General features: G+C 37.8%; 1 protein-coding gene across 3 annotated transcripts in view; it reads right to left on the bottom strand.

The window, feature by feature from the left end:
• The window catches only part of SNX31 (sorting nexin 31), a 77,730-nt gene that overhangs the window by 13,153 nt on the left and 36,709 nt on the right, over positions 1-27,868 (bottom strand). For all 3 annotated transcript variants that reach the window (XM_019716373.3, XM_019716374.3, XM_074316486.2), the window contains exons 9-12: positions 22,857-22,949; positions 11,489-11,692; positions 6,295-6,408; positions 3,246-3,323 (exon numbers count right to left, since the gene is read on the bottom strand). In XM_019716373.3, coding sequence (XP_019571932.3) covers positions 3,246-3,323; positions 6,295-6,408; positions 11,489-11,692; positions 22,857-22,949 — 489 coding nt within the window. The remainder of the gene's footprint in view (positions 1-3,245; positions 3,324-6,294; positions 6,409-11,488; positions 11,693-22,856; positions 22,950-27,868) is intronic.

Genomic DNA, 27,868 nt, shown 5'->3' with positions numbered 1-27,868 from the left:
GAGACCTGCCCTATCCAATGGAGCTGTGCAACTATATACTTATTTGTGTCTTTTTTTTTCTTTTTAAAATTTTTATTGGAGAATATTGGGGGACAGTGTGTTTCTCCAGGGCCCATTAGCTCCAAGTCGTTGTCCTTCAATCTAGTTGTGGAGGCTGCAGCTCAGCTCCAAGTCCAGTTGTCGTTTTCAATCTTTAGTTGCAGGGTGTGCAGCCCACCATCCCATGCGGGAATTGAACCAGCAACCCTGCTGTTCAGAGCTCATGCTCTAACCAACTGAGACATCTGGCTGCCCCTCATCTGCATCTTTACCAACCAATCCAAGTGGCTCCATAATGGCCATTTCAGACTTGTGGTTCTGACCAATCAGGACAGTACTATTTGGAGAAATCACCTTGTGCAAATCTGGATTTCTTATTTGCGTAAAAATGGTTCAATGAGGTACAAGGTAGGCACTTTCTCTATATATGTAGGCCTCCCCTTTGTCTCAGTGGAGAGCACTTTCTGTTTCCACTAGAGGCTGCCTCTCACTGGTTTGCAAACTGTTCATCTGAATCAAGTTTCTCCTCTTTCTGCATCCCAGACTGGGGACTCCTGTTGGCATAAGATTAGTGGCAGTGACTTTGTTGACAGTAATAACACCTGAATTTATTTGGAGAGACAACATACCCTTCAAAAAGACTACACTTACCAGCTCCCTTGCAGTTAAGTGTGGGCCTGTGATGTGACTAACTCTTGGCCAATGAGCTGTAAGCAAAAAATTTGTGTGGGACTTCTGAGACAACTTCTTAAAAAAAAAGAAGGGAGCCCTTCTTCATATTTTCCTCATACTTGTTCCCTAGAATGTGGATATAATGACTGGATCTCAAGCAGCCATATTGAGCATGAGGTAAAAGTCACTGAAGATGGCAGAGAGAAAAGCTCTCTGATGACATCATGGAGCTACCATCCCTGCCCTAGACTCCCTATCTCTGGGCTTCTCTTAGATGAGAGAGAAACAAACTTTCCTTTTGCTGAAGACACTTATCTATTTCTAACTAGTACAATTTATCTTCAAATAAAATAATCCTTGTAATTCTGTAGTGGTTAAAAGTAGCACATATTAACAAAACTTATTTAGGTTTTTCTGTAGGAGCATTTGTTATTTCTCCTGGTTTGCAGTTAATACTGCTTTTAAGAATTTAACATATTTTTTTACTGTTGAGCATTTACATTTTTCTTTAGTGCATTTGTTTGACATCAAAGTTTAATGATCTCTTTATAAACATTTCAAAACTTACCTTTGAAAACATTGCCTAAAGCTAACTAAGCTAATTAAGTTGGCACTAATTTTCTTCTTTTATTCTTTCCTTCTTACTAGGATGAAACAGTACTATTTAATCTGCTTCTAGGGACCATCCGCTTTATTTATGGGGCTCATTTGGTTACAGTTTCTTCAATGTCTCTCCCTTTCCCCATATTTTTCATGATTATTAAAATCTTGAAATCTATGCTGCCTTGCAAAATAGAGACCTGTTTCCTAGTCCATACAAGCCCTCTATAAGTGATACACATCAGTTCAGACTTTACGTGTTTACCTAGCAAACAAGTGAATGTCACAGTCACACACTTACGTGGCTACTTTAAGCTCTACAGTTGTTCTCATCAACTGTACTTTGATACAAGTCCCAGAAACAGTTGAAATCCAAACAGCTGATCTGTCTGCTCTTTTTCCCTGCCAGAGTCCCATTCTACCCAGGGGTTTGTAGACGAAATTCCAGATTGAAATGTGGACTATCCCTACAATATCCTCTTGAAAACCCAATTTTCAAGAGGAAGGGTATTAATTTGTCTTTTCAAGAGCCAAAATAATAAAAATAAAACTTGAGAATTTGGATAAAGCAATACAATGATTGACTGATACACTGATTTTGCAACCAGGGATAAACTATAGATTTCATTTTGTGTGCAGATCTAAGGAATGTAGTTAGTGTGGTTATTTTTCTTGAAAACTTTATAAATGGATCACTACTTTTTTTTATTATTATTATTGAGCAAACTCTTTAGCTCTTCATGGTAGAAGTACTTCCTGCATCAACTAGCTTACATTTTATTCAACCACATTTGAGGGCACTTCTCCCTTTTAATAGGGCTATTTCAGTTAATTACTTTTCTCTTTCTTCTTTTTGTGTATATAATAACTGGAGCCTAAGGGGATCCATCCTGCCTAAGAGGTTAGATTTTATTACTCTTTTAAAAAGAGCATCCTTGATTTTTTTTATTGCTTTGATTTGCTACTCTAGTACATTTTGAATTGTTTAAATACCAAGAGGCAGTACATTTTATTTTCCTTGGAGAAATACTTTCAGTTCTGGAAGAAAGAGATAAAATACAACTATTTGCTTAGAAAAAAAGCTGCAAAGTCAAGAAAGAGCAATGTTAAAATAAAGATGTCATCCATCCTCTTATAAAGAACTAAATTTAAATGAAAACATTAGAGAATATTTCCAAATGTTTTCTGTTGTATTTTTAAAGATCAGTGTAATATTCTGAGTTACATTTATAAATGTCAACCAAGCATTAGTATTTGTAACCATGTTTTAAAAAGCAAACTGTACTGTCTTATTGGGGACATGCTTTTATGATCTTGTAACAAAGCAAGTAGAACAGTTTAAAACCTCAGTAACTCTTTTCACAGCCTGCCACCAACCCTTTCAATGAGTTATTAGGTTCTTATTAAAGAGATGTAGACTAGAAAAACAAGTAACAAAGTAACTTTCAGAAAGTAACAAAGAAAGTAACAAAGCTTACTTTCACATTGAGAAAAAAGTATAGGCGGGAGAGCTTCTTTTACTCAATGGCTTCTCCCAACTGATAAAGGCATTTTAATATGGCACAGTGGAAGTATCATGAGGCTGGGGGTTCTTCCTAGAGACAAAACTGTAGAGTTTAAGATAACTGCTGTTGTGTTCAAGACCCCTCAAGATCCCGACTTTATGATGTAGCTTTTATGGTGAATCCAGAATCCTCCATTTGCGGGGAGGCAGAAACACAAAGACACAGGGTAAAGGGTTAGAGAGTTCTTAGCAATGTAAGAATGACTTCTCCTTGGAAAAAAGGCTTGAATGTTAAAGACTGAGCTCCCAAGGGGCAGAGGTGGGCCAGTGGATTCCATCCTTGAGGCCTAGACTCGAAGGCCTAGGTTGCTGATCAGGGTAGTTTAGTGGGAACTTAAAGTGAAACGTATACACAAATAAGAGCACTTACCATTTCTGGATTCTCTGCTGCTTGCTTTACCATCTTTTCTGAGATCATCTTTTTCAAGCAGCTACTCAGCAAAAAAGCCTAAAAAATCCAGAAAAAAAGAAGTCTTTCAACTGAAGAGATCTTCATTCTCTTCTTTCCCTCCTCACACCATGAAGCAGATTTTGAGTTCTGCCCTCCAATAGTATGAGTTTGGATTTCTTCAACTTCCATAACTTTGTGTAAGGTGCAATTAGCAAGTAATGATAAATTTTCTCAATCATGTAGATATATTTACAGTAAAATTTTAAAAGACAGGTGAGAAATGGCATGGATCTCATTACTTCTCTTTTTCCCTTTTGAAACTTCCCCCTCACATCCCATTTTTTTCTGTTACTTTGCAAGCAGCTCATGTTTTACAAGCAACAAATAATAAAAACTGCTTATTACTTTAACCAAATAAGCTGATGCTGTTCAATCTTACGGTTAATTGTATGCATAATAACTGAGACACCTATTATGAGGCATAAATAGTAACCTGTCTGCTTGAAAGACTATATTAAGCGCCTTACGGCTTTTACTGAACTAAAAGAAATTAGTTGTTTTTCTTCACTTTCTTATTTTTCTGGTATCTTTAATCATTCACCTTCAAGTCTGACAGTTGCCCCCAATATCACCTGTGGCTTTACTGTTCGTTCATCATGGTTAGTCCAAGACGTGTTATGCATCTTGCTACACAAAAGCTGGGGCTTCCTTGTTCCAGGATCTTTACCCCTATCTGCCAAATATAAGGTACCCTATAATGTTCCCATTTGTTCCTTTCCCATTAATTCTTTTTCTCTCTTGTTTTGCTCTCAGTTCTTGCCTTGCTCTCTGTTCCCTTTCAGCGCTACCAAGGTTTGAGACAACTGCTGCTCAAAGTTTGAGGCTAGGTGACCTTAGTATAGGCTGAGTTTGTGCTCACGGATGGTCACTGCAATGGGAGTTGGGTGGGGCAGAGATGATGGAAAGGAGGAAAGAGAGAGAAAACTCAGATTGTGGTGGTAGCCCATGTAGAAAACTCTTGGAGGATAGTTCATAGAAATAATTAGAGGGAGAGTGGGCTACATAGAGAGAACATCTCAAAGTCTTGCAGGACTATAGAACATGATAGGAATTCACTTTATTTTAAGGGGACAGAACAGTGGGAAGAGAGAAGAAAGACACTGCCACTAATAAAGAAGAGTAACATACGCATACGCAGGGTGTATATACAACAACAACAAATGTTGACTTCTTGGTTTTGATAAGAACTAACCCTGTTTATCTGTGTATATATGTAACCTACATAAAACCAGGGTATGAAATAGTTAAACAACTACCCCTGAGCTGAGGCAGCTAGGAAGGCTGTTTATTGGTGTCCCACAGGTATGGACTGATTTGTATTATTATACAATGTACATAAATATGTAGGTTAGGACTCTGCTATAAACCAGGTAATGTTTATTAAATATAAAAGTACTGAGCTTTTGTTTAAAGGGTTGAATAAAGATTTGGGCCCAAGTCCTCAGTTGTATGTATTTGCAAGGCACACAGCCACATTTCTGCCTTTTGCAGAAGTAGCCCCTGGGTGCATATCAATAAACCCACACTCCAAAGGAAGTAAGACCTTACTAGGAATCATTTAAAAGAATGTTTATTATACCTCTCTATAGTGGTTTAAACTCATTTGCTACAGACTAGATTAAAAGACCATAATAAAATTTAACTATTGCACTTAGCATTCTGGGGGAGGGAGGGTGGTTTCACTACTAAAATCTATCTCTTCAAGTGACTGCAAATCTTGCCTAAGCAAACATCCTGCAATTTCCCTAAGAATGCTTCATATTAAAGGTAAACCTGAGGACCCATTTCTTTTACCTAGGATTTTGGTTTAGCACTTCATGTTTTTCAGAGGACTTTGATATCTATTATCTCGTGATCACAACTGTACTACAAGTAGAGAGTTGAACAGACCTTTGGCTACCTAAAACCAGAATGCTCCATGGAACTTAGTGTGACCACCAGGGACTTCGGTTGAGCATAATGTTGGCAAAAGGATTACTTTGCTATTTTTGTTTCATTTTAGAACATTTGTAGTTTTGACTCCAAATTGAAATTACTTAAGTTAGTTCAGTAAAAGGAAGCTTTATATTGAATTTGGTGTTTAGAAAACTAGATCTTGTTTTCAGAATTTCTTTTCCAATTTTAGTTATAAGTCTGTGGTAGACATGGACAGTTTGCTATCCAACAGCCCCTTTCCCTTCTAACTGAACACTGTTACAACAGATTTTGTTTGGAATGACAAGTGCTCAGCTCCAGGCAATGACTCATGCTTATTCTGAGCTGATTATGAATCCTGTTCCTCTTTGCTACATGCTTGATTTCTAGACTCCCTTGCAGCTAGCAGTGGTCATGCAACCCAGTTCTGGCCAATGAGACATAATGGAAAGCCTACCAGGCGCTTCTGGGGTAAAGCTTTTGCTTTCCAGATAAAAGGGATAGCATTTATCTGCTTGGAAAAGATCAAGAGAATTATAGAGATGCCAGTCATCTACCTGTGGTATTCTTATTCAGATGATAAAAATCTATATTGTCTAAATCAGGGGTCAGCAAACAAATTCAGCCCCCAATCTATTTTTATAAATAAAGTTTTATTGGAACACTGCCGTACCCACTTGTTTACATACTGTCTGTGGCTGCTTCTGTGCTACAACAACAGAGTTACGTACTTGCAACAGAGACCATATAAACCTTAAAATCTGAAGTGTTTACTATCTGGCCCTTTGAGAAAAAGACTACTGACCCTTGATTTAGGCCACTGTTCGTTGAGTCTTCTGTTATCTAGTAACAAAATTCCTTTTTAACTGATATAAGGCTGTGGTGACTAGTAAAATAAAACAAAACAAAAAGCAAACAAATTATATTAGGTCAAAAAGAAATTGTGTAGCATATTCTAGCACTCTGCTCCAGTTGGTAATATACTTCGTCCACCCCAGCAAGCAAGAGAGCATTTCAGCATAGGTCATTTTCATGCTCTGTCCTGAGAACTCACCTGTTTGGTGTAAATAACAAACCACTGCCAGCGACTATCCTCGCTATACTGAAATCTGAGCTCTAAGTTCTGGTTCAGAGTTCGCTGGGGCCCATCCATATCCAACAGAGTCCCCTACAGAGAAAAAGATATTATTTGATATTCAATAGAAATTTAAGTGTCTCTTATGTGTTGGCAAAATATCAAAACAAGTGAGACTGCCCTTATTACCAAAAAGCTATCAGTCTATGAGGAACCATGAGAGTAAATCATCACACAGTTGGATATAATAAGTGTTGTAAGAGAAGTAAACACAGGTCTATGGAAGTAAATAGGATGGGCATCTAATCCAGACCAGGAGGGTAAAGGTAGGCTTCTCAGAGTTGGGGGATATGAGCAGAAATAGAAACTAAGTTTGTTACGTGTGGGGTTTTTTCGGGGGCCTGGAGGAACAAATGGTTCCTAGCAGAAGAAATACGTACAAATTCACTGAGGTGTGAGGGAACTTGGCACATTAGCGACATGGCAAGGGATTAGTGTGGCTGAAGCACAGGCTGCAAGGCATATGAGTGGTGAGAGAAATTTAGGGAGGGAGGCTATGGCCGCATTCCTGAAAGCATGGGAGAAAGCACCTGGGATTTTTGCTCTACAGCATCTCTTCCATTTCCTCCTAGTAACAGAGTCTCACATTCCCTTGGGAAAACCTTCCCTCTTCCACTATGACTTTCTAGGTAGGACTATCAGGGAACATTGCCCTCCTGGGTGGCACCTGATCCAAGTTCATGCAATTGAACAAATATTCTCTGTGCTCCTCATCTGATTCCATAGCAAAGAGACTCAAGGACCAGGTCTTGATAAAAAAAAAATTCCTAGAAAATTTCCTAGAAAATCTGAGCTTCTTTTGCTCCTGATTTTCCTAAATCTCTGCTTCAGCCCTTCCTTTAAATCAGTGAGTTACCCCGTATCCTTCCAATAAATTCCTTTTTTCACTAGAGCCACAATTGTTAGTTTTTCTATTGCTTGCCACCAAAGGGCCCTAACTCTTACAGATTTTACAAGCTAAGTTAAGGAGTCTGGACTCTATTTTGAAGGCAACAGGCATGTATTAAAAGATTTTAAAAGCTGGATAATAACACAATTAGATTTATGTTTTAGAAATATTGGTCTGACGCCATCAGTGTAAGAAATGAACTGGGAAACAACTGCTTTGACACTGAACAACAGATAATACATGACTATTAACTCAGGGAGAAAAAAAATGAGGTGAGTCCTACACTTTCACAGTTTACTGCCTGGAGGAGTCTCCAGGATTCAGAGCAGGGACGGGGGACCCAAATAGAGCCCCGAGGTCTTGCTGAGTTGAGAAGAAAGAGATAGAAGTTTGAAGAAGTTCAGGTTAGAATTTGTGGGACAGAAGACCAAAGACAAGCGATTTATACAGAGAAAAAGCTCTAGAGAGCTCCTTTCAGATCTTTAGTTGAATAATGATCAGAGTCCGTGTGGGGATGTACAGATGTGCACGCACATCTATGTATGTGAGGCTTTACATGGGTGAGTTGTATGGCATGTAAATTATATCTTGATAAAGCTATTACAAAGGAAGGGAATGATTGTGTGGTACTGGTGGAGGGATAGAAACATAGGTCAGTGGAATGGAATAAAGAATCTAGAAATAGACCTACTAATATAGACCTACAAATATGCCCAACTGTTTTATGACAAACATAGAGAAGCAATTCAATTGAGGAAAGATAGCCTTTGTAACAAACAGTGCTGGAACAATTGGACTTCCATAGGCAATAAAGCAACCTTGTTCTAAGTTTCACACCCTATACAAAAATAAACTCAAAATGGATCATAGACATAAATGTATAACCTATAACTATAAAACTTTTAGGAAAAAAACTAGGAAAAGAACTTCAGGATTTAGGGTTTGGCAAAGACATGATACCAAAAATGCAATCTATGAAAGGAATAAACTAATGAATTAGACTTCATCAAAACGTAAAACTTTTGTTCCATAAAATGCCTGTTAAGAGGATAAAACACCATAGAGAGAGAAACTATTTGCAAACCACATATCCAACAAAGGACTAGTATCTAGAATGTACTAAGTGCTCTCAAAACTCAACAGTAAACTAACAATCTAATTAGTAAATGGGCAAAAGATATGAAAAGACATTTCACCAAAGAAGATAGACAGATGGTAAATAACCACATGAAGAGATGTTCAGCATCATTAGCCATGAGGGAAATGCAAATTAAAATCACAATGAAACACCATTACACTTATCAGAATGACTAAAATAAAAAATAGTGACTATACCAAATGCTGATAATGATGCAGAAAAACTGGATTACTCATACATTGCTGATGGGAATGTAGGTTGGAATAGCCACCCTTGAAAACAATTTGGCGGTTTCTTAAAAACTAAACATGCAACTTCTATATGACCCAGCAATGTACTCCTGGGCTTTTATCCCAGAGAAATAATGATCTGTGCTCAGACAAAAAAAACTATACATGAATATTTATAGGAGCTTTACTCATAATAGCTAAAACTAGATACAACCAGGTATCTTTCATTGGGTGAATGGTTACACAAATATTGGTCAGTCCATACCATGGAATACTGCTCAGCAAAGAAAAGAAACCAACTACTGATATACACCACAACCTGGATGAATTTCCAAAGAATTATGCTGAGTAAAAGGCTACATACTATAGGATTCCATTCATGTAACATTCTTTTATTTTTCTTAAGGTAATCAATTCTTTGCTTTTATTTATATTTCTACCTTCTAAAAAGAGTCAATTGTTATAATTCATAGTAGTCATGTTCTATAAAGTCACTGTAAATACTGAATTACTGAATACTGAATTATAGCCCAAGGGGAAATACAGATTTATGTCCTGTGAACCTCTGGTCACAACATTTTCATCAACTGACCAATACATAACCTCATTTTATGTGTGTTTGTTTTATTTTTAAATGGTTTTACTGAGGTATGGCTGATATACAATAAACTGCACATATTTAATGTATACAATTTTATGAGTTTAGACATACACATACATCCATGAAACCATGACCACAATCAATGTAATAAATATATCTATCACCTCCAAAAGTTTCATATAATATTCTTGAAATGATGCACTATGGAAATGGCAGACAGATAGTGGTTGAGGCGTTAAGGAGGAGTAGCGGTGGGAGAAAGTGGGCATAACTATAAAAGAGGACATAGCTATAAAAGGCCAACATGAGGGTGGTGATGGAAATGTTCTGACTCTTGATTGTACCAACGTCAATATCCTGAGTGGTGATATTGTACTATAGTTTTGCAAGATGTAATAATTGAGAAAAATAGGTAAAGAGTACACAGGATCTCTGTACCACTTCTTACAACTGCATGGGAATCTACAATTGTATCAAAACTAAAAGGTTAACTAAAAATAATGAACTGTTTAAAGCAAAAATAATTGTGTGTGGCATGAGGCTAATAATATATGTAGAGATAAAGTTTGGCAACCACTATCATAAAGGACAGAAGGGGCAAATAGAAGTACACGGTTGTCATGTTTTTACACTTCTTGTGAAGTGGTATATTTGAAAGTAGACTAAAATAAGTTAAAGATGTATATTAAAAACTCTTAAATAATCATAAATAAATAAAAAATGTATAGCAAATTTAAAAAGCCAATAGTACAAACAAGTGGAATCATAAAATAAGACAGGAAAACACTGATAAAATGTAAAAGGAATAGACAAATCCACAATTATATTTGAAAATTTTAACACTCCTTCAGTAACTGATAGAACAAGTAGAGAGAAAATGTAGAAGGCTATAAGAGATTTGAACACTATCAACTGATTGATATTTATAGAATAATCTACCCAGTAGCAACAGAATACACATTCTTTTCAGATGCACATGGAACATTTACTAAGATCAAATTTTGGGCCTCAAAACAAATTCCCATAAGTTTAAAAGGACTGAAATCATATGATGTATTTTCTCTGACCCCAAGAGAGAAAAAGTGAAGCAGGAAAAAGGGTTAGGAGGCTGTTGGATCCATCTAGGCAGGAAATATTGGGAGCAAGTGATGAAGGTGGAGAGAAAGGGAGAATTCTAAAAAATAACAAGGTTGTAGAATGCATATGTCTCCACCAGCAATTAAACATGTAAGGTAAGAGAGAGAGAAAAGTCAGAGATATAATTTCAATGTGACCTGTTTGGTAATTAGGGGGTGGCAATAGAAGTCCCATTTACCAAGATTGGGAACACAAGAAGAAGAACCCTAGGATGGGCATGAGAGAGAAAGGATGAGTCTGGTTTGGGGAAAGGTTGAGTTTGAGATGTCCATGAGACAGCTGGTGAAGACGTCCAGAAGGCAGCAGGAAACACTGGGCCTTTTGAGAGGGGTCTGGGTAATTAATTTCAGAGAATACGTAGAGGAAAGATGCTAGAAATAGAACCCCAAGAAACCAGCATTTTTGGAATTGTCAAAGGGAAACGTGGCCCACAAAAAGGGGAAGAAGGAGAGGGAGACACCTAGTACTCTTCCAGATAAAAAATTCCCATGGATTCTGTGGATTTAACAGCTGGTAGTACAGTTGCTTTAGTAGTATTTGCCCTCTACTAGTTAACCTCAGTTTCCTGTGTAAAGTGGATATTCCCATTTAGTTCACTGAGTTATTGTAAGAATTAAATAATAGATGTGGCAGTGCCCCACACAGCACCTGGTACAAAGCATGTACTCAACAAATCCAATCATAAGGGTTTCTTTTGGAAGATGGCAATGTAGGTATGATGCCAGTGGTCTTTAAGTATAACTGGCTGGACAGCATCCAGTTTCTAAGGATAGAGATCTTGTCAGTACTAAGTACATATTGAGTGTTCTATACATGGTAGCTGTTATTTCTGTATGCTGTTATTACTATAGCTACCCTTCAAGCAATAGAGAAGCCTATTGTTGGAAGGTGGAAAGATGGCTGTTGCTACTGCTGTGGGTGGGAAACTTATATCAAACAATAGATAAGTTTTACCAGTGGGTGACACTTACTGTGGCTTAGATGTTAGTTCACTCAAGGTACTGATTCAAATGGCAACTTTGTCGCCCTAGTGTCAACATTGTCACCCTAAAACAATAGGATTTTAAATCATGAGTGGAGATGTTAAATCATGAGTAAGGCAGTGCCAAGATACTCACAAGGAAAGTGACCTGCCAGCACTTCACTCTGTTCATCTGGAAAATGATGTCCTGGGTCTGGTTATCAGGCAGGGTTATGGAGCAGCTGATCTCGTTATTGCCCACAGAAAGAATGGCCCCACAGCCCGGTTCTGGGTAGTCACAGGTACAGGGGTCCAGCTGCATGTATCCATAATGCTGTACCTCCTGGGACAGCTCCAAAAACTGCTCCAAAAGAGAGTGTGAGAGGTAGGAGGAAACAAAAGACCATTTGATGAAAACCTCACGTCAGAAGCTACTACCATTCTAGGAGGACACATGGTATTAAGTTACAGTGACTGCACCTTTTTCTTCTGCACAATATGAAGACAATGCGCCCTGTGCTCTCTGACAATAAGGCCTGGGGTAGTTCATGTTGGGTTCTAACAGGGCACAGATCATTTCTGCCTCATGGCATTACGTCTCTACTCCTGTTGCAGTGCTTGGTACTTAGTGGGAGTGAAAATATTGCATGTGTGAATGATAAATGAAGAAATGAGTAGAGGGAATAAATGAATGAGCAGATATGATTCATCTCAGCAGATTATAACAGCAAAATAAACAAAAAGTATACATTTAAAATGCTGTCTTTTAAAAAACTAAGCTGAAGTCTATGTAGGAGGAAACTAGTTCATTTTTACAGTAGTTCATTATGTGATGGTGGTATCATTGTCAAAGAAACAGATTTTGGAAATAGACATGAAATGAGAGCAAGAGTAAGTCTGCTTTCTTAATAGAGTTTCAGACAGCCCCACGTGTCAAGGGAACACTTTTATGTGATGTTTTGAAGTTTAGATTTTCCCTCTGCTTCTGACGTGACTTAAGAACAGATGGCAGCTGCAGTTCACAATTGTGGTCCCAGCATCCCATCCTGTTTATGTCTATTGAGGACTTTTCATTCTTTTTAACAGTGATTATTGATGCATTTAAATAAACTGCTATCAGCTTGGTGACCTCTACCTTGTTCTTCCAGCTTTCACCATGGTCCTGCCTGCTAGTATGTGAGATGTGTGTGCACAGAGGGGAGTTCTCACTTTAACAACTTTAACACATAAGTTAGAAAAACCACCCAGTGACAACCTGGCTCTTTCCGGTTCCTTTCCTGAAGCAAGGTAACTTACGCCTCCCTTTCAAGTACTACATGAAGCACTCTCTAAAAAATGCGCTGAGACACATGCCGTACCTTTGGTACAAGGTGGGAGAAGTATTTGAGGCTCCTCTCCCTCCCAGCCACATGTTGTACCAGCTCATTGTGCTGTAGCCCAGGCATTCCCCTTAGGAGATGCATTAAGCTGCCGGGCCTCCTCTTGGGTCAGAAATGACAGGTTGTGAGTAGATGTTACTTGTGCAGGGGTGGAGCCAGGAGATGAGTAATCCTGCCACACAAAGCATATAGTTTCATGCTCTTCCTACAAAAGTTTCTTATTTATTATATGGTATAAATCATTAATTGTTTAATAACTTTTTAAAAATTGTAATAAACTCTTAATTGCAATGCTCTAAAAGAGATGAAAACTTTTTGTTTAATTAAATATTAAGCTGCATTTCACAAGAAATTTGGTGATGAATAAGTAACTTGTTTAAAATACTTGCTGGCATTTGCCATTCAGCAAGAGGGTGCAGTAATATTACTGATTGCATGAAAACCAGAAGACAGAAATCTGCAAGGATTATCTACTCGAAAATAGTTCTAAGAAGACTGTGGTGCACGTCCATTCGGGACCCCTGACCCTTTACTTTTAATATACTATCCTCTTTTTAAAACTCCAAAAAAAAAAAAAAAGACTGTACCTGGAAAAGATAATTTAACATGTGTAACTGCAGAAGGTATGTTTATATATTTTCATTTAGATCAGAGGTTTCCAAATGTTTCTGCAGAGCCACATAGTAAATATTTTCCATTTTGCAGGCATATGGTTTCTATTGCAACTACTCGCCTCGGTAGCTCTAGCACAAAAGTAGCATTGGACAATACACAAGTGAATGAGCATAGCTGTGTGCCAATAAAATTTTATTTACAAAAACAGTTGCCCATACACCATAGTTAGCCTATTTGATTTAGATAAAATGATTGCTTCTTTAAATGAATTTCACTCATTTTCAGTTCTGAGTTTTTTTGTATATGTACATAAAGTAAAGCAATAGTTGCTAATGTGTTGGCTCCATTAGCAGAAGAAGAATTTCACAAACATTTAAATAACGCTGATGTTATAGCAGTATCCTTAGATGCTTCAAGAGAAAAATCACTTAATTTGAATAATGATTCAATTTTTTTTCAGAGAGAAAAACACTCACACACACCCTGTCCCCACGCAGCGTGTATGAGTCAAACGAGCCATATTTTAACAGAAGAAATGGACTCCGCTTCATTCTGTTGTCTTTTTTTATTCTTTACACTTAGTCAATGTTCACCACTAAAGTATTGATTTTGAACAAAATGCAAAGAAAACTTAGAGGACTGAATTTAGAAGACAAATTCATGCATGTGAAGTTTTTAAAAGACCACCGTAAAAATAGTATCATAAAGACTTCTGGTCAAGATGGAGAAGTAGGTAAATACTGTGCTTGCCTCCACCCATGAGAATTACAACTAAACTACAGAACAACCATCATGAAGAACCGCCTGAAGACTAGCTGAACAGAAATCCTACAATTAAGGACATAAAGAAGAAGCCACAAGACTGAAGATGCAGAGTGGGCTGGTCCCACATCACATGTGGGGGTTAAAAATTGGGAGGGATATATCAGCTGCAGAATTCCCCCCTGAGAAGTAAGGGATACCAGTCCCACACCGGCTCCCCAGCCCAGGGTTCCAGGGCCAGGAAAAGAAGTCCTCATGACTTCTGCCTGTGAAAACCAGTGGGGATTGTGGCTGAGTGAGACAAAGGGATGCTGGAGATCCAGGCATTCCTCTTAAAGGGCCCATACATGGACTTACTTGCTGAGGGATTCACTCAGTCCAGCACTGGGACAGGAGCTCAAAGCGCATTGAGGAAATACAGGGATGAACTGAATTGTCTGGTTTCAGAGTGAGGGCTGGAAAGGCAGCTTTCTTTCAGACAGAAGTGCTGGCAGATGCCCTTGTTCCTTGGTTGAGTCCTCCCACTACAGAGCCTGCAGGCGCAGGTAGGCACCAAATCTAAGTCTCCATTAAACCTGGCTAACACCAGTCACCCAGCCCTGGTGATTCCCTGAAACACTGCCTTATCCAACTTGTGGGACCACCGAAGCCTCTTCCAGCAGTTTTTCCACACAAATAGCTTGACTTGGCTCATTCCGTGGACTTTCTAACATTTCTCAAACATTCACAACCCCCAAACAAGCAGCAGCTGGCCTAGGCATGCCCATATCACTTGGTAAGTGGCCCCAAGCTCAGCACCAGTGGCAGCCAGCCTCTTAGTTCTCAGCTTAGCTCTTCCAGGTGCCTCCAAGTCTAACACAAGTGGCAACCATCTACAGATCACTTTGTAGCTCATACCAAATGGCACCAGACTGGGCACAGGCAGTGGCTGACCTTGTCCTGTACCAGAGCCCCCACCAAGGAGCCCCAGAAACCAACACACCCAGTGGCCAGCTTCAGACCATACCAGAAAACCACCCTACCACCTCCACAAATGACACACCCAAAGGGTGAAGTAGGCAGGCACCACTGTCCCACTAAAGTGAATCCTGATCTGTGGGGTCAGTCCCTGCACAACAGCTCCTCTGCTCTAGTCACAGCCATTCCTCACAACCAAACATCCAGAGAGTCAATTCCTCCCACTAACATGCCAACAGCAATCAATGTTCAACTACAATTGGAGGGCACACACAAACTACACAAGGGACACACCTGGAGCACCTGGCTCAGGTGTCTAGGGAGACTAGGCCACTGGCCCACTCAAGACACCTATCAAATAAGTCCACTCTACCAAGACCAGGAGATGTAGTACATTTGCCTAATACATAGAAACAAACGCAGAGAGTCAGTCAAAAAGGGGAGACAAAGAAGCATGTCCCAAATGAAAGAGCAGAACAAAAACTCTAGAAAAACAATGAAACAAAATGGATACAAGCAATCTACTAGTTACAAAGTTCAAAACACTCGTTATAAGGATGATCAATGAACTTAGGGGAAGAGTAGATGAACTCAGTGAAAACTTCAACCGTGAGATAGGAAACATAAAAATGGAGATAAAAAAAACATAAAAAATAACCAGTCAGAAATGAAAAACACAATAATTGAGATGAAGAATACATTAGAGGGAGTCAATAGTAGATTAGATGAAGCAGAGGCTTAAATCAGTGATTTTGAAGACAAGAAAGCAAAAATCACCTAATCAGAACAGCAAAAAGAAAAAAGAATACAAAAAAATGAGGACAGTTTAAGGGGCCTCTGGGACCACATCAAGTGAAACAGCATAGGGATACCAGAAGAAGAAAAGGGAGAGCAAGAAATTTAAAACCTATTTGAAGAAATAATGATGGAAAACTTCCCTGAACTGGTGAAGGAAGTAAACATACAAGCTCAGGAAGTGCACAGTCCCAAAAAAGATGAGCCCAAAGAGGCCGACACCAAGATACATAATTAAAATACCAAAGGTTAAAGACAAAGAGAAAATCTTAAAAGCAGCAAGAGAAAAGCAGTTAGTTACCTAAAGGGAATTCCCATAAGACTGTCAGCTGATTATTCAACAGAAACTTTGCAGGCCAGAAGGATTGGCACGAAATGTTCAAAGTAATAAAAAGCAAGGGACCTACAACAAAGATTGTAATACCCAGCCTATCATTTAAAATTGAAGGAGAGATAAAGAGCTTCACAGACAAGAAAAAGCTAAAGGAATTCATTACCACCAAGCCAGTATTACAAGAAATGTTAAAAGGACTTCTTTAAGAAGGGAGAAAGCAAAAAAATCAAAGAAGATCAAAAGTATGAAAAAAATGGCAATGATTGTATCTATCCATAATCACTTTAAATGTAAATATATTAAGTGCTCCAATCAAAAGACATAGGGTAGCTAAATGGATAAGAAAACAAGACCCATGCATATGCTGACAACAACAGACCCACCTCAGATCTAAAGATATACATAGACTGAAAGTAAAGAGATGGAAAAAGATATTTCACACAAATGGAAATGAGTAAAAATCTGGATTAGCAATACTTATATCGGACAAAACAGACGTTGAAACCAAGGCTACAATAAGAAACAAAGAAGGACATTACATAATGATAAAAGGATCAATCCAACAAGAGCACCTAAACCTAGCAAACATCTATGCACCCAACATAGGAGCACCTAAATATATAAAACAAATATTGACTGACATAAAGGCAGAGATCGACAGTAACACAATCATAGTAGCAAACTTTAAAACCCCCATTGACACCAATGGACAGATCTTCCAGACAGAAAATCATCAAAGAAACAGTGGCCTTAAATGACACAGTAGACCACATTAATTTAATGTATATTTTTAGAACATTTTACCCCAAAGCAGCAGAATATATGTTCTTTTCAAGTGCACATGGAACATTTTCTAAGACAGATCATATTTGAGGCCACAAAATAAATCTCAATAAGAAAAGACCACAATAGTATGAAACTCAAAACCAATTACAAGAAAAAAACTGAAAAAACACAAACACATGGAGGTTAAATAACATGCTACTAAATAATGAATGGGTCAACGAGAACAAGGAAGAAATCAAAAGACCCCTTGAGATAAATGAAAATGAAAACACAATGACATGAAATCTATGGGACACAGTGAAAGCAGTCCTAAGAGGGAAATTCATAGCAATGCAAGCCTAAAGAAAACAAAAAGATCTCAAGTAAACAATCTAACTTTACACCTAATGGAACTGGAAAAAGAACAGCAAACAAAGCCTAAAGTGAGTATAAGGAAGGAAATAATAATGATCAGAGCAGGAATAAATGAAGTAGAAGCTTACACAACAATAAAAAAGATTGATTTTCAGAGCTGGTTTTTTGAAAAGATAAACAAAATCGACAAACCTTTAACCAGACTCATCAAGAAAAAAAGAGAGAGGGCCCAAATAAATAAAATAAAAAATGAAAGCAGAGAAGTGAAATGGACACCACAGAAATATAAAAAAAAAAAATTTAAGAAAATTTTATGAGCAACTATACGCCAAAAAATTGGACAATCTGGAAGAAATGGATAAATTCCTAGGATCAGACAATCTTCCAAGGGTGAATCAAGAAGAAACAGAAAATCTGAACCAACCAATTACTACTAATGGAACTGAATTAGTAATCAACAAGCTCCCAACAAACAAAAGTCCAGGACCAGAGAGCTTCATAGGTGAATTTTACCAAACATTAAAAAAAAAAAAAAAAAAAAAAAAAAAAAGTTAACACTTATTCTTCTCAAACTATTCCAAAAAACTGAAGAGAAGGGAAGGCTCCCAAGTTCACTTTATGAGGCCACCATTCCCTGATCCAAAACCAGACAAAGATATTACAAAAAAAAAAAGGAAAGAAAATTATAGCCCAATATCCCTAATGAACAGAGATGCAAAAGTCCTCAACAAAATGTTAGTACACTGATTTCAGCAATACATTAAAAGGATCATACATCACAAACAAGTAGGATTCATTCCTGGTATGAAAGCTTGGTTTGATATCTGCAAATCAATGTGATACACCACATAAAGAAAAATAAAAATCATACAGTCATATCAATAGATGCAGAAAAAGCCTTTGACAAAATCCAGCATCCATTTATAATAAAAACTCTCAACAAAGTGGGAATAGAGGGAACATACTTCAACATAATAAAGGCCTTATATGAAAAACCCACAGCTAACATCATATTCAATGGTGAAAAACCGAAAGAAAGCATTTTCCTTAAGATCAGGAACAAACCACTTTCACCACTTTTATTCAACATAGTATTGGAACTCCTAGCCACAGCAATCTGACAAGAAAAAGGAATAAAAGGCATCCAAATTAGATAGGAAATAGTAAAACCCATTATTTGCAGATGACCTGAAACTATATACAGAGAGGACCCTAAAGATTCCACTAAAAAAAAAAAAAAAATCCATTAGAACTGATAAATGAATTCAGTAATGTAGCAGGATACAAAATTAATATTCAGAAATCGGTTTTGTTTGTATACAACAATAATAAATATCAGAAAGAGAAATTAATAAAACAATATCATTTATAATTGCACCAAGAAAATACCTAGGAATAAATTTAACCAAGGAGGCAAAAGATCTGTATTTGGAAAATTATGAGACACTGAAGAGAGAAATTAATGAAGATACAAATAAATGGAAGCACATACTCTGCTTATAGATGGAAAGATTTAACATCATTAAAATGTCTATAGTACCCAACGCAATGTATTGATTCAAGGCATCCCTATCAAAATACCAACGACATTTTTCACAGAACTAGAACAAATAATCCTAAAATTTATATGGAACCCAAAAGACCCTGAATAGACCCAGTAATCTTGAGAAAGAAGAACAAAGTTGGAGGTATCACATTACTTGATATCAAAGTATACTACAAGGCTATAGTGATCAAAACAGCATGGTACTGGCATAAAAACAGACACACAGATCAAAGGAACAGATGATAGAGCTCAGAAATATGCCCATACCTATATGGTCATTTAATCTATGACAAAGGAGGCAATAATATACAATGGAGTAAAGACAATCCATTCAATAAATGGTGTTGGGAAAACTGGACAGATACATGCAGAAAAATGAAACTGGACCACCTTCTTACACCATATAGAAAATACACTCAAAATGAATGAAACACTTAAATGTAAGACCTGAAACCATAAAACTAGAAGAAAACACAGGCAGTCAACTCTCTTGACATTGCTGTTAGTAACGTTTTTTCTGATATCTCTCCTTGGGCAAGGGAATCAAAAGAAAAAAAAGTAGGACTACAACAAACTAAAACGCTTTTTGCACAGCAAAGGAAACCATTAACAAAGCAAAAAGGCAACCTGGTGAATGGGAGAAGATATTTGCCAATGATACATCCAATAAGGGGTTAATAAGCAAAATTTATAAAAAGATCATACAACTTGACACCAAAATAACCAACAATCCAACTTAAAAATGGGCAGACGGCCTGAATAGACATTTCTCCAAAGAAGACATACACATGGCCAATAGACATGAAAATATACTCAACATCACTAATCAACAGAGAAAAGCAAATTAGAACCACAATGAAATATAACCTGATACCTGTCACAATGGCTATCGTCAATACATCAACATCAAGTGTTGGTGAGTATACGGAGAAAAGGGAACCCTCATGCACTATTGGTGGTACTGCAAATTAGTGCAGCCACTATGGAAAACAGTATGGAGGTTCCTCAAAAAATTAAAAATAGAACTACCTTATGACCCAGCAATTCCACTCCTGGGTACTTATCCAAAGAAATCCAAAACATTAATTTGAAAAGACATACATATGCACCCCTGTGTTTACTGCAGCACTATTCACAATAGCCAAGATATGGAAACAACCCAAATGCCCATCAATAGGCAATTAGATAAAGAATTTGTGGTATATCTACATATGGAGTATTTTTCTGCCATAAAAAAGAATGAAATCTTACCATTTGCAACAATATGGATGGACCTTAAGAGTATTATGCTAAGATAAGTCAGAGTTAGAAAGACTAAATGATCTCACTTATATGTGAAATCTCAAGAACAGAATAAACAAGCAAACAAAACAGAAACAGACTCATGGATACAGAGAATAAACTGATGGTTGCTAGAAGGGAAAGAAGTTGAGGGCTGGACAAGAGAGATGAAGCAATTATAAAGTACAAATTGGTAGTTACAAAATACTCATGGGGATATAAAATACAGATTGGGAAATACAGTCACTAATATTGTAAAAACTATGTATGTATAGTGTCAGACGAGTACTATACTTATTGGGAGTATCCCTTCATAAATTATATAAATGCCTAACCACTATGTTGTACACCTGAAACTAATAAAAATAATACTGAATGTCAACTATAATTTAAAAATATGCAGTAATGGAATTTAAACTACAACACAGGGAATATAGTCAATGGTATTGTAACAGCAATGTATGGTGTCAGATGGGTAGTAGACTTGTGGGGTTATCACTTTGTGAGGTATGTAAATGTCTAATCATTATGTTGTTTTTGTACACCTGGAACTAATAAACAAAAAGAATATAATTAACATTTTAAAAAAAAGAAAACAAAACCCTTACATATGTTGCCTACAAGAGACTCACTTCAGATCAAAAGACACACAGACTGAGAGTAAAGGGATGGGACAATGATATTTCATGAAAATGGAAACAAACAAACAAAAAAATCTGGGGTAGCAATACTTATACCAGACAAAATAGACTTTAAAACAAAGGCTATATAACAAGAGACAAAGAAGGACCCAATAATTCCACTTCTTTGTGTATTTATCTGAAGAAACCCAAAACGCTACTTCAAGGGAGACACGTGTACCTGTACGTTCATTGCAGCATTGTTTACGATGGCCAAGATGGGGAGGCAGCCTGGCTGGCTGTCGATGGTTGAATGTATAAAGAGGAGGTGGTATACACACATATATATATATATATAATGGAATATTACTCAGCCATAAAAAGGGATGGAATCTTGCCATCTACAACAACATGGATGAACCTACAGGGTACTGTGCTAAGCGAAATAAGTAAGACAGAGAAAGATGAAAACCATGTGATTGTCCTTAAATGTGGAATCTAAAAAACAAAATAAGTGAACAAACAAAACAGAAACAGACTCATAGATACAGAGAACATTTTGATGGCTGCCAGATGGGAGGGGAGTTGGGGGGATGGGTGAAAATGGAGACCGGAATAAGATGTGCAAAATGCCAGTTATAAATACTCATTGGGATGTAAAGTACAGCATAGGGAATATAGTCAATAATACTGTAATAACTATCTATTGTATCAGATGGGCACTAGACTTATCAAGGTGATTACTTTGTAAGTTATATAAATGTCTAATCACTGTGTTGTACACTTGAAAATAATATAATATTGTATGTCAATTGTAATAGAAAAATAAAAAATTATTTAAAAGAATAAAAATTTTAAAAATAGTATTATAAAATCAGATGAAACAGTCATCATGGAAAATAAAATTTGTTTTGTGGCAAAAATACAAATTTTGTTAGAGCATAGCAGCATGGTTAAAACCAATATTCTTACTAAATGAAAAAGTTTATAGAGCATAAATGTCCTCAGAAGTGGTAATTGTATCCAAAGTAGCAGAAATATTCTAGCCATCAAAACAGAAGCTGTAGGGATGGCCGGTTAGCTTAGTTGGGTAGCTGCGTGGTGCTAATAACACCAAGGTTGCCGGTTCAATCCCCACATGGGCCACTGGGAACTGCACCCTCCAAAAAAAAAAAAAAAAAAAAAAGAAGCTGTAATTGTAAAAGTTTACAAACAGGCAGAGAAATTGAACTCCAAAACTTCTGTGACAAAGCTATGATGGAATACCAAGAAGGAGAATATACTAAATCATGGCAGTATGTGCTTTTTCCTTTTCGTCCCCCAGTCTCATCAGTAAAATTCTCAAATTATCACAGACTTTGAAGAATTATTCTATATCAAGCTAAGTATAACTGAATTCTCTAAAGTTTGTTCAAAATCAATGCTTTAGTGGTGAATAATGGCAAAGTCTTAAAGAATAAAAAAAGACAACACAATGAAATAGAGGCCATTTCTTCTGTTAGAATGTGCCTTCTTTGTCAGACTTGCATGTACTTCTTGGGGGCAGGGGTGTGTGACTTGGCACCATCTTCACAAAGTTTTAAAAATGGCTGTTTAGAAATATATTCTAAAGAATAATAGAATGTGTACTCAAAGACCGAGGATGCAGCTGCAGTGTGTAGGGACCTTCAGCCAGGAACCATACCAGGTGTTGGGAAAACACAGGGACGTATATATTATTAGACACAGTCCTGAGGCTCATGACGCTCGCTGCCAAAGTGATTTATAGCAGCAACAGCTGGAAAGAACCTGACTTTCAATCTCAGGAAACTGGTTAGCTAAATGATAACAAAACGTAAAATGGAGTACTCTGTGGTCATTAAAAATGTTGAGGGTCTATATTAATTAACTTGATAAAGGATTCACAATATATTATATTTTTTAGATTCTTTAAACAAAAAAGTCTTTATTAATTTTATAATCAGAAAAATCAATGAAAGTATTCTCGTTGCTTTAAAAGAGCCCCATGTTGATGGTCTTATAAATTACCAACAGCTCAATTCCAATATGTTTAATTCCCTTCCAAGGGATTTCTTTGGGTGCAATATTTGATTTACCTTTGTTTGGTTGTCTTCTTTCTGGAGAGCCTCTAATTTCTGCCTCTGCAACTGGGTCGGTTTGGCCCATTCTTTTTCAATGTCCTGTATTGCCTTAAAACAACATAAGTTGTAAAATCAGCAACTTAACAGAAATGAATTACTCTGACAAAAACATAGTCATGTATGAAAGGCTATAAAAAACAGACCCAAGAGGACCTAGTATGTCATAAAAGTTACTTTTTAGTGGGTATAGAAAGATTGTTCAATGGTTTGGGGACAGCTGGCAGCACTTGAGAAAGAAAATAAAGTTAGCTCTTTTCCCACACCACCCAATCAAATAATTTCAGATGCATTAAAGATCTAAGTATAAAAAACACCATAAAAGATCCAGAAGAAAACAAAGGTGAATATCTTTATCTGATCTTGAGATAGGTTATATCTTTTTAAGATAAAAATACAAAATGTCACAATGAAGGAATATATAATACATGAAATATAAAACACATGCACATAAAAACCACTAAGAACAAAACTAAGAAGTAAATGGCAAACCAGGGAAAATGACTGTATCCTATGTGGCAAAGAGTTAATATTATTTCCAGAAAGAAATAGGAAAAATGTCCTAATAGAAAACATCCCTAACAGAAAAATGGACAGAGGATATGTATTGGCAATTGACAAAAATGAATTCCAAGTGACAAACTGGATATATATATATATGCATATATATTTAACCTCACTAGTAATCAAATAACTTTTTTTCCCATCTCAACTTAGCAGAGACTAAAAAGTATATAATATTGAGGGTTGGAAACAGGAAGCTTCATATAGAATTGGTACAATTTAAATTGATACAATTAGCCTGCCCTGCTTTTATTTATTATGCTTTGAAAGGGTTTTCCATTGATCCTCAATTAGACTGTTAACCCCTTGAGGGAAGACCCTGTGTCCTTCACCTCAGTGTGGCTTGTCCAATGTCTTACATACAGCAACACGCAATAATTCTTTGCCAATTATCAGGTGCTTACTCACACCTTAGTCTGAACATAAATCTATATATTTCATCCCTCAGTGATACTGGCAGGTTTTACCTTACCTCTACGAGGAGAATGAAAAGCTGAATAAATTTTTGACATTGCTATTTAGAGAGAAAATGAGATGAGTTTAGAGAGAAGAAAAATAACATTTACTGAGAACCTGTTTTAGATAGGATTTCTCAGTTGCTTTTTCCAAACTATTATGTAAGGTAGGAAAATTACCACATTTTATACATGGGTAAATTAAGATCTAGAGAGTTTAGGACTTTCAAGATGACCCAGCAAGTTGCGGCAAACTTGGATTAAAACGCAGATCTGACCACTACACCAGGTCCTCTTATCCCTTCCCAAGCCACTGAATTCTTGCCACATAAAAGCTACCCAACCCAAGACTTTCTTCTTGTTGCCAACTGTTCTCAAAACTGAACCTGGACACCACACTAGAATGGATTCAGGATGGGTGCGAAGAATTAAACGCCATTTTCTGTCCTGAATTCTACTTGCGGTCAGAGTCCTGTAAGGGCTGTTAGCTCAGGGCAACGATGTCTGAGAGAAAGCTTGGCTAAATAAAGAAGGGAAACAGCAATCACGGCAGTAAGTCCTAACCGAAGACACATCAATAATCATTAGGGCAGCTGGGACTCAAACAGATACTTAAATGTCTTACAGGAGAGGAAACATAACTGTTTTTCTTTCACTACGTTTGAAAATATTTTACCCTGATGAAACGTAGGCCCAGAATTGACCAAGCCTTCAGTACGAGTTCACAAGTCATCACTCAAACGCATTATATACAGTACCTCACTCCAGATGAGGAAATCAAGTTTAGACAAATGTCTCTACTTAGTTCTGTGGTTCCCCAAAGACCGGCTGATGGAGACTCACACAGAACCTAATTTTTCAAACCATGTGAAATTACATAAGTCATGGTTTTCATGAGCTTCAATCACACGTACGCTAGTGCTCTCTGCAGAGGGTACAATAGTGAGAAATAGAAAACATGTGCCTCTTTTAACAAGGCATCAGCCACTTGGCTCCAGCTGGTTGCGGCTGAGCAAGGCCAGCGATGTGTGACCAGCCTGGTGGGCCATGTCCAAGGGCACCGGCCACGGGGGCATTAGGAGGCTAATGAGCAGCCCACAGTCCCCTCACCAAGCCATGGGCCCTGCCTGGATGAAGGGGCACTTTTTTCAAACTTGCACAGTTACCATACGGGCCCTGCTGAAATGCAGGCCCAGAATAGACCAAGCCTTCAGTATTTTTGAGAAAACCCCCAAATTTACAATTTTATATGCAATCTTGCATTTTGTTAATGTCAGTAAAATTTTTAACAAGAAGAAGAAAGGAAACACATTGTGGGAATTCACTTGATCCTGACACATCTTGATTCACATCTCTGGACACATCTGCTTTAGAAAAATCAGAAGAGTATGCCTTAGTAGTCGTTTGTGATGGCACCGTTATTTATCAGTGCTCATAAGAACTTCTGCATTAACTCTTTAAAGGGATGATTGTTCCTGACTCCTTCACATATCCTAGGCACCCCGGACACAGCCTCTGCCCTTGGCAATGCAGAGTCTAGCTAGGGAGATACATATGTGAACCAGTATTTACAATGCTGGGTGAGAAGCATCAGAATAGGGGGTTTAAACAAAAAACATGAAAGCAGAGGAGGGAGGCATTTTCTTTTGGGAGGAGCCAAGGAGGGCTTCCCAAAGGAGGCAGCGATTTGGGGTCTCTCCCTCCCGCTGACCTTGGGCCTCTTTTGATTTCTCAGAACCTCCACTCAGATTCAGGGAATACTAATGATGACAATGATAATGGCACAGGTTATTATGACATCACCTCCAACTTTTTGAAGACTTTGCCAGGCAAAGAGCTAAGGTTTGAATAACAGTCTATTTAAGCTATGAGAAAACTTAGGGCCTGTTAGTTCCACCTCACTGCTTAAAAGGGAGTCGTAGTTCTAGTTCCAGAAGGAAGAAGTGTCTGGGCCAAGGCCACGTGGAGAAAGAGCCAGTGGCAGAGCAAGGGACAGATTCATCTTTGAAACTGCAATTCAATATGCTTTCCACAAACCCTCTTTTTTCCAGCTATTATATAAGCAGAGGAAATACCATCCATTCTCTCTGGGGTGCAATTCTATAACAAAGACAGATAAAAATCATATTACGATGCTGGCCGTCCCTACCTCTCACCACAATGTGACCCTGGAAACCATGCCACAATGACCCTATTTCCCACAGGAACAATATTAGAATTAGGTAACGCATTCTCAACCAAGGATGTCCTAGCAAATAAACCATATATAAATGCAGTCACACAACAGCCTAGCCAACTATCCCCCCGTGTCTTTCCTTAAGGAAAGAAGAGTCTGTGAGACTGTGCCTTTCTGGAACTCTGTTCCATCCTTGTGTTTACACCTTATGTCTCTCTGTCTGGTCCCCAAAAGATGGTTTGCAGCTAAAGACAGGTAAGATATCTCATGGGAGATACAACCTGAGCCAGGCGGAACCGAGTGGGGACCCCCAATGAGCTGCCTTAGAAAAACATGGGAAGGGGCCTTGCCTCCCCTTCCCCCTGCCTAGGAAAAGCCATTGCTGGCTCTGGCTTTTCCTTTACACCTATTTGTGAGAGAAGTCATGAGAACAATAAAGATCAGTTCTCTCCACTTGTCTCAACAGAACTGTTACAATATGAGAGACTTGACCCTGAGAAGGTACATACCTTAATTAAGACATCAGGGGACCTTGTGCTTCGGCTGTTTACAGACAAAGGGTGATTGGAATAAACACTGTTCTGCTATGATGTGTGAGTCTCACAGGCCGTGTAAGAAACAATGTTACTTTCTTGTATTTGTATACCTATCAATAAAAACCTTCAGTCGGCCTTATTCTGGGCTCCAGTCCTCTGAGACTGCGAGATCCCTGGCCTTCGGAGATTTTAACTGCATTAAGTCTCTGTTTCTTCTTAAAAACTTAACCCAAGCCGCTCCGTCTCGCACCCTCACTGCCCGTGTTGCGCTGGACGTGACACATAAATAATAATGTATCATAATAGCAAGGATACAATGCTGATGAGCCTCAGTAAACATTTAAAATGGTAAATTACCCGCCAACTACTATAATATGGGTATAAGTACACTGCACATGGTTATATGTGGATCAAAGTCTATTATGAAAGGAACTCAAAACTATGTTCTAGCCATAAAAATACAACAGTGGACATTAAGCATGTATTGAGTGATACCCTGATACGTCTCCTTAGAATTTAGAAGAGTCTTATAGAAATGATTTAGTAGATGGTCTTGATCTCTTAAAAAGTCACCCAAGGAGGACTGGATATTAAGGTTGTGACTCATCTGACATTCTGCTTGCTGGGATCCGTTTTGTCTGCTCAGTTATGCCCCCAAGTTCTTAGCCCTGGGCCAAAAGCCAAGGTCCCTGCCTGAGGCTGGTGGTCTAGTGGGGGAGATGTGTACATAAATAATGTTCTATTTTGTCAAAATGAAGATACTGTTGGTTCTCAGATAACCATGATTTTGTGTGACACCAAGAAAAAAACACTGTCAATTAAATAATGACCCAGTGCCTTGTGATAGTCCTGTATGGTGCATAAGCCAGTCATGCCAGCCTCTTCCAGTAACTACTTCCATTTCTTCGGAGGCATTTAGCAATTTCTCTTGCCTTTTACTGCACTGCTCAGCCTGTGCTAGGCAGTCCATTTATACATATCTTAGTATAAAGCATAGCAGTTTCCTCTCTCTGGGCACAGAAAGCACCTGTTTGTTGCTTTGCAAGAAAATATGGAACTCCCGTGTTTCTCTGAAAAGAAGACCGGGTCTTATATTAATTTTTGCTCCAAAAGATGCATTAGGGCTTATGTTCAGGGGATAACATCCTGAAAAATCATGCTAGGGCTTATTTTCTGGTTAAGTCTTATTTTCAAGGAAACACGGTATGGTCATTTTTTTAAAGATGAACATTTGCTTTA

The sequence above is a fragment of the Rhinolophus sinicus genome, chromosome 6, assembly GCF_057876585.1.
Source record: "Rhinolophus sinicus isolate RSI-liver-muscle chromosome 6, RSI-T2T, whole genome shotgun sequence".
In the NCBI taxonomy this organism is placed as follows: domain Eukaryota; kingdom Metazoa; phylum Chordata; class Mammalia; order Chiroptera; family Rhinolophidae; genus Rhinolophus; species Rhinolophus sinicus.
This window is presented reverse-complemented; position numbering and strand designations above follow the sequence as displayed.